The sequence below is a fragment of the Tiliqua scincoides genome, chromosome 1 (genome assembly GCF_035046505.1).
Source record: "Tiliqua scincoides isolate rTilSci1 chromosome 1, rTilSci1.hap2, whole genome shotgun sequence".
NCBI classification, from domain to species: Eukaryota; Metazoa; Chordata; class Lepidosauria; order Squamata; family Scincidae; genus Tiliqua; species Tiliqua scincoides.
In genome coordinates, this window is record NC_089821.1 from 98,824,491 (window position 1) to 98,841,584 (window position 17,094).

The following is a 17,094-nucleotide window of genomic DNA, read 5'->3' on the forward strand; positions in this document are numbered from 1 at the left end:
CAGAGAGAGCAGGTGTCTGTGGACACGTACACTGTTTTGCTGCAAAGGAACTGACTTTCTCTGAGTTGCTCTTGTTCTGTGTACATCATAGCTCTTTTTGTTAATACTATAAAGATATATGGATAGCAACATTGTGTGTAAAACTGAAAGCTGACCAACCTCACTGTGAAAATGTAGAGCTGGGATCAGCAACCTTCTGCAGAGGGGCCAGACATCGGGTCTTTCAACAGTAAGAATGTATGGTGCTTGCTGACTTCTCATCCTAGCCTCCTTAACTACTGTTTTTAGAAGGCTTCCAGGAGAGGGAGATAATACAGCTAAATTTAGAGAAGTTGGTAGCTGGGGATGGTGGATTAAATTAGGACCCTTTGTCCCCTTTTCCAAATAACTGAAGCACTGCATCTAGACTAGTACTAACCTGCCTGAGCATTTAGTCAAACAACCTAAGGGACAGTCATGGCCTCACATTTTGCTCCTCAGTCCAAGCAACTGTGGGTCCAATCCTATCCAACTTTCCAGCATCCGTGCAGCTGCAATGCAGCCCCAAGTTAAGGGAACAAATGTTCCCATACCTTGAGGAGGTCTCTGGGACTGCATCACCACCACAGGATGCAGTGCATGCCCCATTGGCACAGCTGCACTGGCCCTGGAAAATTGGATAGATTTGGGCCCCCAGTTCTTAGTATGAGGACACTGGCTAAGTGCCTGCTCTTTCTCCAATTGCTGCTCAGACTCTTGATTCCTGAGGGGTTTTGATTTCGAATCTTTCTTTGACCACCTTGATCTTCTGGGACTCTTTCCCTGTCTGTTCTTGCTGAAATTTTTTTTTGACCCTGCACCTGTTTCTAGTTCAGTTTAATTTACAGTCAGGCTTCAAACTTGGTTTTTGATCTAGACCACCTGGAACCCAGCCTTGCTGAGGTCTGACAGTTAACTTGTGAAACTTGCTATGTGTGTGGGAGAGGAGGAGAATCAATGCACAAGTTTAATTTTGAACGTTAACAGAGCAAATAGTTAAGAGTGCTTTCTTCCCTCTCCTCCACCTTTCAGTTTCTGAAACTATGGTAAGTTTGTAGATGCTCTTTTTGGAGCATCCCTTAGTGGATTCTTTAGTACTATAATAGTTTTCATAACTCTCTAGTAATGCTCCTATTTTTCCCAGTGTCACTTGGAAGTGACAGCTTTTATTAAAATCTCTTCTCCTGCAGGCCTGAAAACAGGTTGGCTTGGATGATTTTGATAAGAAAAATGGCCTTCAGAGAAACCAATAGACTCCCACTTTCTTGAGTAAACTTCTGAACCAGAATGTGGGTTTCCTACAGCTTCTTTGGGTTTCGTGTATTCGTGCCCTTTTAAATCAAACCTCAAAGAGAATGTTCAATGCAGGCAAGTGGTATGTGACCCTTGGAGTCCACAATGGAGGGTGTTCAGCATGCTGTGTTTCTCAGTATTGAATGTGCTTTTCTTTTTTTTTAGTAAATATTTAAAATAAATTTATAAATTTCTGAAGAATAAAACCAAAAGCTTCTACAGAGGTGGGTTTTCGTGTGCAGCAAGTCTGATCAGTTCCTAAGAATGAACAGTGGGAAAGACCAACGAGCCAAAAGACATGTCCTGGGAGTAAAAAGTAACAGCCTTACTGTAGCAGCTTCCACAGTAGGCACACAGGTGCCTAATTAAATGTAGAAGTCAGACTTCTGTGTTTAAGTACTTTGGGAAGAAAGTGCCTACTGATATGAGGCAAACGTAAATTAATGAAAACTGTACAGTGAAAAATTTAGGATAGGCAGTTATTTTCATGGGGACACATATGCTGCCCCCTTGGAGCTCTGGCACATTTGAAGGGGGCCACAGATTGAAATTGTGAGAGAGGGGATTTTATGTTTATTTGTGTTATATTCTTATTTGGGGGGGGGGGCTGAACCTGAGAAGAGCTCCTAAGTGGCTATAGCCGAACAAAGGTTGAGAATGGCTGGGCTGAAGTATCCCAGCTAGCATGTTGGGAATTGATTAGCATAGTTACAGCATGCTTTGGGTACAGAATTGGAGTGTCAACCAGTTTAAAGTGTGCTGAATTCCTTTTGGACTTATTGTCTTGTTGTACAGAATCGAAAGAGACCACTGACACCAAGCTAAGTTTAAGGCTTTTATTGGGAGGAATGGAACCTGAACCAAACAAATCAAAATGACCTTGTTCCAAATTCCCTGAGGACCTGAGGCAGGCAGGCTTGAGGCAGGCACGAGGCATCAGGACTTGAGGCAAGCCAGGCAAAGGCTAGGTGGTTGTTCCCTTCTCTGGTTCTCAGAGGCTCTCCCAGGGGCTCCTTCTCCTCAGCTCTCCCTCAGAGCTCAGGTTTCAGCTTCGCTCTGCAGCTTGGTCTCTCCCAGCTCACTCCTCGCAGTTTCTCTTCCTGGAGGTCTCCGCAGCTTGCTCCTCCAGCTCCTTCTCTGCACACGGTCCCCAAAGCTCCTCACAGCAGCTCTGCGGCTTAGTCTCTTGTCCTGCAGAGCCTGGTCTTGAAGCTCCTCTCTGCAGCTCTTCTCTGGTGGTCTCTGAGCTCTCTGTGCTGGTGCAGCCCCTTTTACAGCCTCAGTGGCTCTGCACATAGCAGCCCTCTACCTTTCTTTTGATGGTACTGCAGCCTTTTTGCACACGGCACTCAAGTCTCCTGCTCAGCCCCTCCCAGTCCTTCTTCTGTCTCTCCAATGCAGCAGTTTTCTATTTGGTCCTCCAACTCTCAAGGGCTTGTTACAGGGTACTCAGCAAGTGAGCCAATTGTCTCAGACAAAACTTCTTACTATTGGCTCAGGCAAACACTCAGACAGACTGTCTCTTGGCTCATAAAAAGCATGGCTACGATCCCACCAGGCCAAGTTACAGCAGTCAATTGAGCCCAAGTTCTGCACATATCGGTCTCATACAGAGGTTCAAAAATTTTGCAGTGCTGTGATCCACCTCGTCCTTTGAAATGGGTCGCAACGCTCCTGGTGGTGCTCAAGGCCTCTCCCAGCCAGGTAACCCACTGTACAGGTCTCTGAAAGCGTCAAAATGTTCCTCAGAAGTCTCCATAAGGCCCTTACGATTTTCAGACGCAAACAGGAAGTGATTTCCAAAAACTGAAAGTGGCTTATGGAGGCTTCTGAGAGCCATTCTGAGGTCCGTTGAGGCCTAGAGTGGGTTGCTGGGCTGCGAGAAGCCTCGGTAAGTAACAAGTCTTCTGGAATGACTCCTCTATCTGTAGCCAGACCAGTGCAACGATGCACAAGAGAGTGGGAGATTGTGACCCACTGTACTTGGGCTTGCGACCCATTTTGGGAAGTGTTCTTCAGACCGCACTGCTCAACCTCCTTCCAGCACATCTGCCCTGCTCTCCAAAGGAGAATGGGGGGCAGCAAAGGGAGGAACAGTTGGTAGTATAATAATGTCTGTGCACAAGGTCCCTAGATAAATGTGACATAAAATGCATGAATAGCAAATGAGTCCAGGGCCACAATTAGAGAAAGCTACAGTTGGATCTAGATCTGCATAGGTTTACTGAAGAACCAAAATAGCACTTTTGAAATGCCCTTAATTCTCTGCCCTCACCAATTAACCAACTAAGCTGACCGATCTATGATTAAAATCTTTAGCTGTACAGTACTAGAAATAAAATGTCCTGTGTTGGTTTTATGATTTCCAAAGCAGAGACTTAAAACCTGTACTTTTCAGCTTACGGGAAAGGTAGGATACTTACAGAAGCATGACTTGTTTTTATATTTGCAAGATCTGCTTCATTTTGTTGTTCCATAGCAAATTAGCATTTTGAATCTTGGGCAGTAAGTGTCTCTGGAATCAACCAAGCTCTTCTCAGGCAAATGGATGTCAGGGGTAGGGGGTCAAGGCTATGAAGCACATTAATGTTGGGATGTGTGACTAGCCAACACATTTTCATTTCCCTTGTACTTGAGTACACTGTATTGAGGTAAGTAATGACTGTGAAAGGCTTATGTTATAAAGTTAGGTTTGATAAGAAAATACACTGCTCAAAACAATAAAGGGAACACTCAAACAACACAATGTCACTCCAAGTCAATCACACTTCTGTGAAATCAAACTGTCCACCTAGGAAGCCACACCAATTGACAATCAAGTTCACATGCTGTTGCACAGATGGAGTAGACAACAGGTGGAAATCATAGGCAAGTAACAAGACACCCCCAATAAAGGAGTGGTTCTGCAGGTGGTGACCACAGACCACTTCGCAGTCCCTATGCTTTCTGGCTGATGTTTGGGTGACCTTTGAATGCTGGCAGTGCTGTCACTCTAGTGGTAGCATGAGGCGGAGTCTGCAACCGACAGAAGTGGCTCAGGTAGTGCAGCTCATCCAGGATGGCACATCAATGCGAGCTGTGGCAAGAAGGTTTGCTGTGTCTGTCAGTGTGGTGTCCAGAGCATGGAGGCGCTACCAGGAGACAGGCCAGTACACCAGGAGACGTGGAGGAGGCCGTAGGAGGGCAACAACCCAGCATCAGGACCGCTACCTCTGCCTTCGTGCCAGGAGGAACAGGAGGAGCACTGCCAGAGCCCTGCAAAATGACCTCCAGCAGGCCACAAATGTGCATGTGTCTGCTGAAACGGTCAGAAACAGACTCCATGAGGGTGGTATGAGGGCCCGACGTCCACAGGTGGGGGTTGTGCTGACAGCCCGACACCATGCAGGACGTTTGGCATTTGCCAGAGAACACCAAGATTGGCAACCTCGCCACTGGCGCCCTGTGCTCTTCACAGATGAAAGCAGGTTCCCATTGAGCACATGTGACAGACGTGATAGAGTCTGGAGAAGCTAGGGAGAACGTTCTGCTGCCTGCAACATCCTCCAGAATGACCGGTTTGGCAGTGGGTCAGTAATGGTGTGGGGTGGCATTTCTTTGGGGGGCTGCACAGCCCTCCATGTGCTCGCCAGAGGTAGCCTGACTGCCATTAGGTACCGAGATGAGATCCTCAGACCCCTTGTGAGACCATATGCTGGCGCGGTTGGCCCTGGGTTCCTCCTAATGCAAGACAATGCTAGACCTCATGTGGCTGGAGTGTGTCAGCAGTTCCTGCAAGATGAAGGCATTGATGCTATGGACCGGCCCGCCCGTTCCCCAGACCTGAATCCAATTGAGCACATCTGGGACATCATGTCTCGCTCCATCCACCAGCGCCACGTTGCACCACAGACTGTCCAGGAGTTGGCGGACGCTTTAGTCGAGGTCTGGGAGGCGATCCCTCAGGAGACTATCTGCCACCTCATCAGGAGCATGCCCAGGCGTTGTAGGGAGGTCATACAGGCACATGGAGGCCACACACACTACTGAGCCTCATTTTGACTTGCTGTATGGACATTACATCGAAGTTGGATCAGCCTGTAGTGTGTTTTTCCACTTCAATTTTGAGTATGACACCAAACCCAGACCTCCATGGGTTAATAAATGTGATTTCCATTGATGATCGTTGTGTGATTTTGTTGTCAGCACATTCAACTATGTCAGGAACAAAGCATTTAATAGGAATATTTCGTTCATTCAGATCTCGGATGTGTTGTTTAAATGTTCCCTTTATTGTTTTGAGCAGCTTATTAAGAACATAAGAACATAAGAACAGCCCCACTGGATCAGGCCATAGGCCCATCTAGTCCAGCTTCCTGTATCTCACAGCGGCCCACCAAATGCCCCAGGGAGCAAACCAGATAACAAGAGACCTGCTTCCTGGTTCCCTCCCTTGCATCTGGCATTCTGACATAACCCATTTCTAAAATCAGGAGGTTGCGCATACACATCATGGCTTGTATCCCGTAATGGATTTTTCCTCCAGAAACTTGTCCAATCCCCTTTTAAAGGTGTCCAGGCTAGACGCCAGCACCACATCCTGTGGCAAGGAGTTCCACAGACCGACCACACGCTGAGTAAAGAAATATTTTCTTTTGTCTGTTCTAACTCTCCCAACACTCAATTTTAGTGGATGTCCCCTGGTTCTATATTGCCTATATTTTATCCCCCCTCCCCCCAACAAGGTCAGGGACTTGTACTTATTCTCATGCTCCAAAACATGGTGGAGACAATCCCCTGTGCTCCATACTCTAGCTCTAAACTTGAAACTAGAGATCAGGGATCAGTCTTGGGATCATACTGCCCTTCTAAAGTGCTCCTCCAAGTGCCTTGGAAAGGCAGCATAAAAAAGTTCCTAGCTCTTTCAGCTTGAAACTGGAGTAGTGTCAAAGATCATTTCTACAGTTATGCTGTGGTTTGGAAGTTCTCTGATGATGCTATGAACAAAACAAAGCAAGTCCCAATTCTCCATTCCAGTGCTTGGGGGGGGGGGAAGCACCTAGAACTTAGCCATTGAAGTGCATAACTGGGATGTTTATCACCAGATAATCCCCAGCTTTTCTCCCAGTCCCTGACTTGGGTAGATTGTCTCTTGCAGTCTTATCAGCCCGAGCATATCTGAAGCACATTATGTCTATGGGACTGTCACTGTCCCAATTTCCAGCTTCAAGGGGGAAAAACCGAGACATGCTTCTGTAGCAGGAGTCGCCAATCTTATCAGTATGAGGGCCACATTGTATGCATGTTTGCAGGCTGAAAAAATCAGTTTTATGAATGAATGAAATTTAAATGAATGAATACATTTTACTTGGATCTTTTTTGTAATGAGCAGGATATGATTCAGAACAAAAGAGAAATGTGGTAATTACAAAGAAACAATGCCATGCTTAAACTGAGAAATGATATATAATGAGTAAAAAGGTATAGGGTCTTCTTGGTGGTGGCGCCCCATTTATGGAATTCCCTTTACCATCAAATTAAGAACAACTCCCTCTCTGGAAACCTGTTGGCATGGCCTCAAGACCTTCTTATTTTTGAAGGCTTTTAACTGACAACTGGGGGCTGGTGCTTTTTTAATGACTTGTATTTTAATTGCGATGATTCTGGGTATTTTAATTGTTTTAATGTTTTGTTTTTAATATATATTGTTTTGTTTTATGTTGATACTGTTAGCTGCCTTGAATCCCGTTTGGTGTGGGAGAAGGTCAGGATCAAAATTCAATCAATCAAATGTCAAGCATTAGCAAAAAAAAATTAGCAATAAAAATATTTTAAGTTGCTGCAGGCCAGATAAAATCTTGTGGCGGGCTAGATGTGACCCCTGGGCTCCCTGGGCTTGGAAACCCTGTCCTATACATTTGTATGATGGGCAAAATTGTGAACTCCTGTCAGTAGTTTACAAGTTACACCTACTGGATTGAAGCCATACGCTGCCTATTTGTTAATAGTCTGCCTCATACCACACTGTATCATTACTATGACGTGCAGAGCAGAAGATGCTTGCATTCTTGTTTTGTATCCTGAAATTAATAACATGGGCTAGAGGAGGAAAACAAGTCCCTGGAAAGCATAAGGACCAATAGTTTGTCTGCTTTGTGGAGCTCTTAAATGCTACAGTTCAAAGCAGGCAGGTACCAACAATGACAAGTGGCTAGTTTGTACATTTTTTTTTTAATTTATCCCTCTCCTTTAAGTAAGGAAATGAGAAATAATCGCCGTGTTTAGACTAGCTAGCATTTGGTGTAAAGAAGAGAAGGGATGTGGCTTTTTAATAAGAACTTTATTGGCTGCCAAGCTGACCTACAGAATGAAAGCGGTTTTATTTTACTCCTTGGGGGTGACATTTGAGTTTGAATGTGGAGAGTGCTAACATAAAACCTCCATCCGCATAAAAAAAGTTTAATAAAGACAAGAATGTAAGAACACAGTGTTCAATATAATATGAATTCAGAGTACAGGAGGATTATGGATTATTTAATTTTTAAATCCGCTTTGGTTAATTCCAGCTTGTCTTTTATGTGCGTGTGTTATTTTTTTTCTTGTGAGCTAAACTATGAATAATAAATACTTCTAATAGAACTCTAGAAAAATAGAAATAAAAGGAAAGTGAAGCTTTCCTGGTCCTGGCCTGCCAACATAGGTATGGTTATGGGGCACATGTCAGGAGGGGAATCTCCCCCCACTTTAAAATATTATCCATTCCCCCTCTCCTTATGGGTATCCAACAATTGCTAAATTTAATGTACGAGATAAATTGAAGAAGGCACTAGTGGCTGTTAGCAACTTTCTCTACCTTAAAGTGATTGTGCTTTTTTAAAATGAACCCAAACTGTGTTTGCCTTTAGCAGGTGCTTTTGAGCAAAATGAAAATATGCATAGTCTTACATATAGTTCTAACAAATTCAAAATTATTTTAAATGGTGATGGTATTTTGTCATTTGTATCTGAAACCCAGATATCGATTCCTGAATTAATAACATTGATGAATATATTTGGAAATTTATCCAGATATTTAATTAAGGGCGCAATCCAGACAGTACCCTAAGCTGATAGAAGGCCCTTGCACTGGCCGCCGAAGAGTGTCACAAAAGTGCATAAGGCACATCTGTGACAACTCTGGAGGAATGAGGCTTGCCATTGGGCTAGCAGGAAGGTAAGCCCTTGCTGGCCAAGTCAAGTCAGTGCAGGGATCTGGGGGACTGTGGGGAGGGCGTGAGGAGGAATTCCTCAAGCTTATCTTTTAACATTCAGTAACTATTGAGACTTGCCTGTACAATAGGGAGTTCCATCTTGAGCTCTCCTGGAGACTTCTGCAGTGGCTCCTCTACTGAAATGGATGGTATTGGACTCTACATATGCTAAAACTAAGGATTTTCCATTAACAATATCCACACTTAGGTACACAAGTTGGGGGCCTTATCCCCTATCTGCAGTTTCACTTATCCGTGGATGCAAAAAAGTCTTCCTTTAAACCAGGTTGCTATAAGCTTACAAGCCTGTAGTGACCTTTAGGCTACCTCCTGGCAGCCCAGTGGGTGAGGGGCATGGGACAGTTTCTGCTATCCATGGCCAGGAACCTATTCCTCGTGGATACCAGGGCACACCTGAATATGGAGTATGGTGGCACATAAATATACATTTGATCCCTATTTACATGCCAAATTAACACTGCGGGCTAATCAAGAATTGACAATTGAGAAGGAATCCACTTTATGGAAATCTTGGATTAATAAGGCAATTTGCATTCTAGATCAGTACTTCCCAAACGTTTTAGCACCAGGATCCACTTTTTAAAATGACAGTCTATCGTGAACCAGTAGACAAGTGTTTTTCAACCTTTTTCATCTCATGTCACACTGACAAGGTGCTAAAATTGCCAAGGCACACCATCAGTTTTTTGACAATTGACAAGGCACACTATGCTGCTGGTGGGGAGTTCACATCACCAATGGCCTTACTAATAAATGATGCTCCATAAAACTCCCACAGCATACCTGTGGACCATTCGTGGCACACTAATGTGCCATGGCACACAGGTTGAAAATTGCTGCATTAGACAGAGAGAGAGATTTTATTTATTAATAATAAATGCATTATTAAATAATAAGAATCAAGGTCTTGTGCTTATTAAATAATAAGAATCAAGGCTGTTAGAGACCTTATGAGAACATAAAAAGAGCCCTGCTGGATCAGGCCAAAGGCCCATCTAGTCCAGCTTCCTGTATCTCACAGTGGCCCACCAAATGCCCCAGGGAGCAGACAAGACAACAGACACAACCTGTGTCCTGGTGCACTCCTCTGCATCTGGCAATCAGAGGCAGCTAACCTCTGAAACCAAGAGCTTACACATACCTACTATGACTTGTAACCCATAATGAACTTTTCCTCCAGAAATTTGTCCAATCCCCTCTTAAAGGCATCTAGGCAAGATGCCATCACTACATCATGTGGCAAGGAGTTTCACAAACTAATTACACTCTGGGTAAAGAAATATTTTCTTCTGTCTGTCCCAACTATTCCAACATTCAACTTTCATGGATGTCCCCTGGTTCTGGTGTTATGTGAGAGGGAAAAGAGTGTCTCTCTATCCACTCTGTCCATCCCCTGCATGATTTTTTATGTCTCAATCATGTCCCACCTCAGGCGCCTCTTTTTTAGACTGAAGAGGCCCAAACGCTGTAGCCTTTCCTCATAGGAAAGGTGCCCTAGCCCAGTAATTTTGGTTACTCTCTTTTGCACCTTTTCCATCTCCACCATATCCTTTTTGAGATGTGGCAACCAGAACTGGACGCAGTACTTCAGGTGTGGCCTTACCATCAATTTGTACAACACATTACAATATTAGCTGTCTTATTCTCAATGCCTTTCCTAATGATCCCAAGCATGAAATTAGCCCTCTTCACTGCCGCCGCACTTTGGGTCAACACTTTCATTGAGCTGTCCATAAGGACCCCGAGATCTCTCTCCTGATCTGTCTTAGACTGCTCAGAACCCATTACCCTGTATTTAAAGTTTTGATTCTTTGCCCCAATGTGCATGACTTTACACTTATTTACATTGAAACGCATCTGCCATTTTTCTGCCCAGTCTCCCAGTTTGGAGAGATGTGTAAATAGACATTATGTGTGTATACACATTATGTGGGTATAGACATTTGCCAGACTCTCCCTAGGAATGAAGTTTAAAAACCATTCCCCCCAAACATCTACATTCATTCCAGGGTACTCAGAACTGAACGGTAAGATGTGCAATCATGGATTTCCAGGCCAGGCAAAAGGCTGAAACTGGGTCACAAGTGATCTACAGCACGCCAATTACTAGAGAAAATCAGAAAATGTAACATTTTAATTTTGGGGTATGAAGGTTACCTCATCCCATAGGTTAGCATTCCCGCTAATTTTCTTCTGCAGGCCAGGCAAGGTTTGCTTGCAAAGTGCTTGAAAAGTATTTTTGTTTCCTTTTTTTAAATGTTTCAAAATTGACTTGCAGCCCACCAAAAATTGACTTGCAGCCCACTGGCAGGTCCTGATCCACAGTTTGGGAAGCACTTCTCTAGACTGGTTAATCGGCAAAAATAAAGAGTTCTTTTTGTTGTCAATGTTGAGGGTTAAATATGAATTGGCATCAGTGGAAAGGCAATATTTACAATTACAGCATTTGTTAGAGTTTAAACTTGGTCCCAGTGGTAATATAAGTTTCTAAAACTTCTTAACTTTTCAAATCACTCTTCGAGTCAGTGGAGAAAATTAAGTCTGCAATATTTCTTCTTCTTCAGCCTTTTTCCGTATGGTGGTGGGGTACACTAAGCCTACTTTATATAAGTAGTTGATGTTATTTAATATGATACTCAAATACAGGGGTGTCCAAACTTTTCGGCAGAAGGGCCACATCATCTCTCTGACACTGTGTCGGGGGCCAAGAAAAAAAAAAGAATTAATTTGCATTTCAATTTGAATAAATTTACATAAATGAATATATTAGAGATGGAACTTATATGATTGAATGAAGGTCTTGGAATAGCTCAAGGCCTACAAAAGGCCTTGCACAAAGCAAGGCCAGCCTTTTCTTTGCTGCTGCTGCTGCATCACAGATGTGAAACAGTAAGCAGTGGAGGGAGCACTCAACGCATAGCTCGCGCAAGAGGTTGAACAGTTGGCCGTCATGCTGAGAGCAGTTTTATCAGGCCAGTGTGGACTCTAGCAAGTCTCCAGAGGGCCAGAGGCTCATTGGAGACTGGAGCTTCCTTGAGGGCCGAATTGGGAGTCTTTGAGGGCCGGAAGTGGCCCCAGGGCTGGGGTTTGGGCACCCCTGCTCAAGTACTTAGAAGAATTTGCCATCCTGTTTTGTATAACCAGTAGAAAATGGTTTTAAATAATAATCCTCCAACATCTATGAAACTTATATTATGATTAATTCAACAAAAAATTGTTTTCAGGATATACTGGACATTGCAACATCTACATAGTTTACCTTTACATAGCCCTTACATAGTAAAGGTTAATTAAAAACTTTAAATGCTAGTGTAATGCAGTGAATGTGACACTTAAGCATATGATGCAGTCTTGTTTAGAAATACGATTTTTCTGGGAAGAAGTCATTAAGCATATTAATGTTATATTGCAACAATCATTGATATTTGTGGGTACATTTGTCCTTCTGTTTTATCTACCTATAGTGTGGAAGTTAACAGAGGAACAATGAAAATGGACTCTCAGTGCCCTCACTGTTGCTAAAAGACTTATAGGAAAACACTGGAAGGTTAAGTGCCCTCCTGTCTTAACTCAGTGGATTGAGGACCTTTTAATGGTGTCAGCATTTGAATGAGTGGCTTATAGATGAACAAATTTGTGGATATTTGGTAACCTGTGTGTGTCCGTGGTGTATTTACAGTTTGTTTATAGTGTAGCTTGCTACAAATTTTTCTTTGCATTTTGTTGTTGTTGTAGTCATTTGTATTCATTATATGTACAGTGGGCTCCAGTGTACATTGGTTCCAGGATCCCTCACACATACAACATCTGAGAATGCTGGAGGTGGGGACAGGGTTGTAGCATCACAATAAGTTAATTGGAGGTCACTCTGGGCCCTTCAGAGGTTGCGCCAGGTCCATGGCCCACTCCACTGGCCAGACAGGTAAATCGGTAAAGTATAAGATGTTTATTAAGGGATAGAAAACAAAGATTGATGATCAAAGCTGGGAGAGCCCTATTCCTCCTACCTCATCCAACCAGGTCACCGTAATACATGTCATGTCAGTACCCTCATCTAGGATTAATTCCCAAATTAAGTAAGTTTCATTATTTACTGACCTGGCATTCAAGAACAGTAGTTCCAGACTCAGGGAATCACTATCAAGGCCATTAGTCTTCAGAGGGTTGGGGGAAGGACCAGAAAGAGGGACAGTCTGTCTATGCTGGACCGTCCTTTCCCTGGAATGGCCTGCCCAATCCCCATCACCAGATCTTCCATGGCTCATTACTCTCTTAATAGTGGCACCCTTCCCCTCCCCTGATCTCCCCACAAAGCCAAAATACAACCTCAATAACAGGGCCAGCCTTCTGAGTTCAGTCTGCATATGTACCTACCCAGAGTATTATCCCATCAAGACAAATGAACAATCTGGCCCAGTGACAGACCAGTCTCTCAGATGGACAGGGATGGGGGGAGTGGCAACCTGCCATCATGAGTCTGTCAGAGAGAAAAGACTTTGACCCCAGGAAGTGTACAAAGAAGGGGGCAGGTCTCCATCACCAACCTGGAGTTCTGCATCAGTCAATCCCAAACTGCTGCAGGTGCTGCTTCTACTCTTTGCTCTCTGCCCTTGGTTTCATGCCAGTTATACTCCTCCTTCACACTCGAAAGTTCAGGGCAGGGAGGACTGACTGTGTTGCTTTATTATTAACAGTATTTATATACCGCTTTTCAACTAAAAGTTCACAAAGCGGTTTACAGAGAAAAATCAAATAACCAAATGGCTCCCTGTCCCAAAAGGGCTCACAATCTAAAAATATACAAAGGAATACCAGCAGACAGCCACTAGAACAGACGGTGCTGGGGTGAGGTGGGCCAGTTACTCTCCCCCTGCTAAAAAAAAAACATTGCTTTATGTTCCCAGCAGTGTTGTGGGGAGAGCATTTCAGAATTGCATTCTAGTAATGGTTAAAAGTCACTTCATGATTTAACTCCTGAATTTAATAGCCATATGCCGCCATTAGCTCATGTGCACAGTAGCTCATCTAATTTGGCTACACTCATAATGTTGTCTCTCTGCTTCATTCTGTCTGCTCACTAAGAATTCCACATATTAAAATAATACTAAGCTCTTTCAACTCCGACAATTTGAAGTTTCTAATAGCTCCATTCTACTGGGAAACAGGAAACAGGAGCTTGTGGACTGCATTGCTAAGTTTTTCAGTGGGATAGGATTGCTGCTAAATCCCATTGTGTCAGCAGGATAAGGTGGCACTGTAGTGATTGAAGAGGTCTGGGCAAAGTGAGGCTGTCTACTTAGAGTATGACTGTATCAGAAAATTGCCAAGAGTGAGGTTATTTGTATGCTGATCATTTTGTCTACAAGACTGGACTGTCCCGACTGCATGTGCTTTGGGCCAGTGATTTTCAACCTTTTTCATTTCATGGCACACTGACAAGGCACTAAAATGGTCAAGGCACACCACCAGGTTTTTGACAATTGACAATGCACACCGTACTGCCAGTGGGGACTCACATCTCCCATTGGCCCTATTAAAAAAAGACCTTCACCCAAATTCCTGTGGCACACCTGTGGACCACTCGCGGCATACCAGTGTGCCACGGCACAGTGGATGAAAGTGACCAGACATCTAACCTGGGCTGTGTTATACACTAGCCTGTGATGTTCCACAGAGCTGTGGCTCCCCATAGTTCCCATTCTGTACTGATCAGTTTGACTGTGATCCTGGGGTGCAATGCATGGGGTCATGTAATTGGCTAGGCCTCAGGGATACAACAAAGTTCCCCTTATTTGCTTTTCTGTCCTTCTTCTGCAGCTGTTACTGAGGGTGTTTGTATGAGAGAATTTGATTCTAATTCTGGTGTTTCTTCTTTTTCTGTCTAAAATTGTTGTTGTCAGTTCTCCCAAAAGGCATTGCTCTGTGGAGGCCACATTTTACATCCCCCAGGAGTGGAACTCTGATCCACATCTCCTGTTTCCTGTTGCACTTCCCTTTTTCACTGAGGTCACCAGATTACTTTCTTTTAGTGTTTGGAATGTATTCATGGAATGTATTCTTTTTTGTCTTTCTGGCCCTTGTCCCTCTCGCTTATGGAGTGCTTGTTTACATCACACAGGTACACAACACAAATGCTATATAGTATATGCTATATATATACTAGCTATATGGAACCATATTGTCATCGTGGAATTTGGAGCCTGGTGTATAGTATTCACGGGCAGGAGTGACCTGATAGTTGGCTTCCTTAGGGCAATTCCCTCACTATTTTGGAGACTCTCTAAAGAACCCTTAGATGGCAGTATCGTTCTCATAGTGATGCTATTTTAGTGACTCAGAATTCTATTGTGCTTTTAATGTTTCCTGCAATTGTTGTTGCATTCAGTAAAGTACACCAACATTAATAATTTAAATAATATAATGAATGTACTAAATTAAGAATTTATTTTCTTACATTTGATAAAATCCTTTGATGAACTATCTGCCCCCAAAAGAAATGTTTATAAAATACCTAATATTTCTGTTTAATTTTAAGTACAATGTAAGTATCATAATGCTGTGTTTTTGTTTTCAAGTGAAAATATATATAGCTAGGTCCCAAATGCATCTTTCTCCTCTTCTCCCTCCCCTCTGCACCATGCGTCACTCACTCAGGCAAAAATACAGTACCCAGTGATATAAAGCTGCTGGACGGAGTATTTAGAGTGTTAATGTTGCAAGCTGTCTGCTTTGTAATCCTTGCCTCCCAGCTTCAAAGATTATACCAGTAAACAGGGTTATCTTCAATTTGAAGTGGAAAACAACAGTTCCACCTAGAAAGCCCAACTCCAAAGCTGTGTAGGTTTTGAACATGTCAAAGTCACCCTCTTTACATATGCTGGAGACTGCTTCAGGATCATCACAGGAAGCAAACTGCTTTTGTTCCACAGCAGAGTTTACATTCCAAAAAGTGAGCCTGACTAGAGCTTGCTGTTGCTGCTTTTCCTCCCTGACAACAGACTGCAAGAGTGGAAGTACGACAGAGTTCACTGTCTTTACTATAGCGTTCATAGTGTTGTCCTGTTTGCTGCATGAAATAGCTCTACCTTTAGAGTTGTTCTAGTCCTCTGTGCATTCTGAAACTTGTGTTCCATCTGGAAAATTATCAAACAAGCTGAGATCTTTCCCATTTCAGGTCCAGTCAGGAAGCCCAAGTACGTGGAAAGTCCCCGGGTGCCAGGCGATGCAGCCATCGTGCCGATGAGGAAAGCGTCTGAGCTGACAGAGCACAGTCAGAATGGTAAGTGTGGGTGGGAGGGTGAATGGAGTGGTTTTGTTTTGACTTAATGAGTGGACTTCAGACTGAAAAGAAAATGTTTATCAAAAAGGGGAAATTGAGTTTTCTTTTTTCAGCAGAATGGTTTTGCTGATCTTGTGATAGTTCATGATGTGCTGTGCTTTGCAGCTTGGAATCCTGGAGTGATGGACACACAATCTCCAAGCAAAACCAAGTGTGTGTTGTGGGTCACTTGTAATGTAACAGGGCCTGTTTGAATTTAGTTTTTAAACTTGCTTTTAGGGTATTTTTTTGCTCAAGTGACTGTGTTCTGCTTATGCCATGTTACAGTGCTGTCTCTTGCCACTGCAGTGAAAAGCTTGCTAAATCAGACAGCAATAACAATAGATGACTGTGTTAGCAAAGCTGGTAGCAGCCCGACGCTGGAGATAATTGGTATTCTTGAAAAGTTCCAAGTTCATTAAATTTGACTACCACATAACAAAGTGCAGTTTCGGTGAATGTCAGTGCAAAATGACAATCAAGCCGCTCTGTAAGTATTTGTACAATAATGAGGGTTTTATATTCACTGTGATATTTTAGATTTACAGCCTAATTGACACCAGTACAGTCAACATATAACTTAAAGATAAATTGGATATTTCCTTGTTTTTCTTGTACTCTGAATCTAAGGCCAGAGTTTTCAAAGTCTACCTGTAGAGGGGTAGGCTGTTGCTACAAGAGCTGCAAATTCATGTCCTGGCACCTACAGTAATCCTAATTTTTCTTTGTGCATCATTTATGGGGAGGCAGAAGATGGCCATGCCCTTCTATGCTTATTTATTTATTTATAGAATTTATATCTCACCTTTCTGCCCCAGTAAAGGGCACTCAAGGCGGCTTACAAAAGAAATAATATAAAAACGTAAAATATATAAATATATATAAAAAGAAAACATTTAAAAACAATCAAATACAATAAAACTCAGAACCCAAAATTAAAATAATTCTTTAAAAAAAACCATGCCCCCTTATGTCAGCATTAAAAGGCTTCAGAGGCAGCCCCACGTAGAGCACGTTGGATGTCACAAGGGCATGGGTCACTGTGGCCAGGTCTGAACGACTCAGGTATGGTCACAGCTGGTGAATGAGCCAAAGCTGAGCAAAGGCTCCTCTGGCCACAGCCGCCACCTGGGAATCCAGGAGCAGCTGCGGATCCAGGATCACCCCCAAACTGCGAACCTGTTCCTTCAGAGGGAGTGCAACCCCATTCAGAGC

At 43.3% G+C, this 17,094-nt stretch overlaps 1 protein-coding gene across 3 annotated transcripts in view; it reads left to right on the forward strand.

The window, feature by feature from the left end:
- TANC1 (tetratricopeptide repeat, ankyrin repeat and coiled-coil containing 1) overlaps positions 1-17,094 on the forward strand; it is a 180,548-nt gene that overhangs the window by 86,977 nt on the left and 76,477 nt on the right. For all 3 annotated transcript variants that reach the window (XM_066612033.1, XM_066612034.1, XM_066612035.1), the window contains one exon: positions 15,736-15,840. In XM_066612033.1, the coding sequence (XP_066468130.1) occupies positions 15,736-15,840 (105 nt within the window). The remainder of the gene's footprint in view (positions 1-15,735; positions 15,841-17,094) is intronic.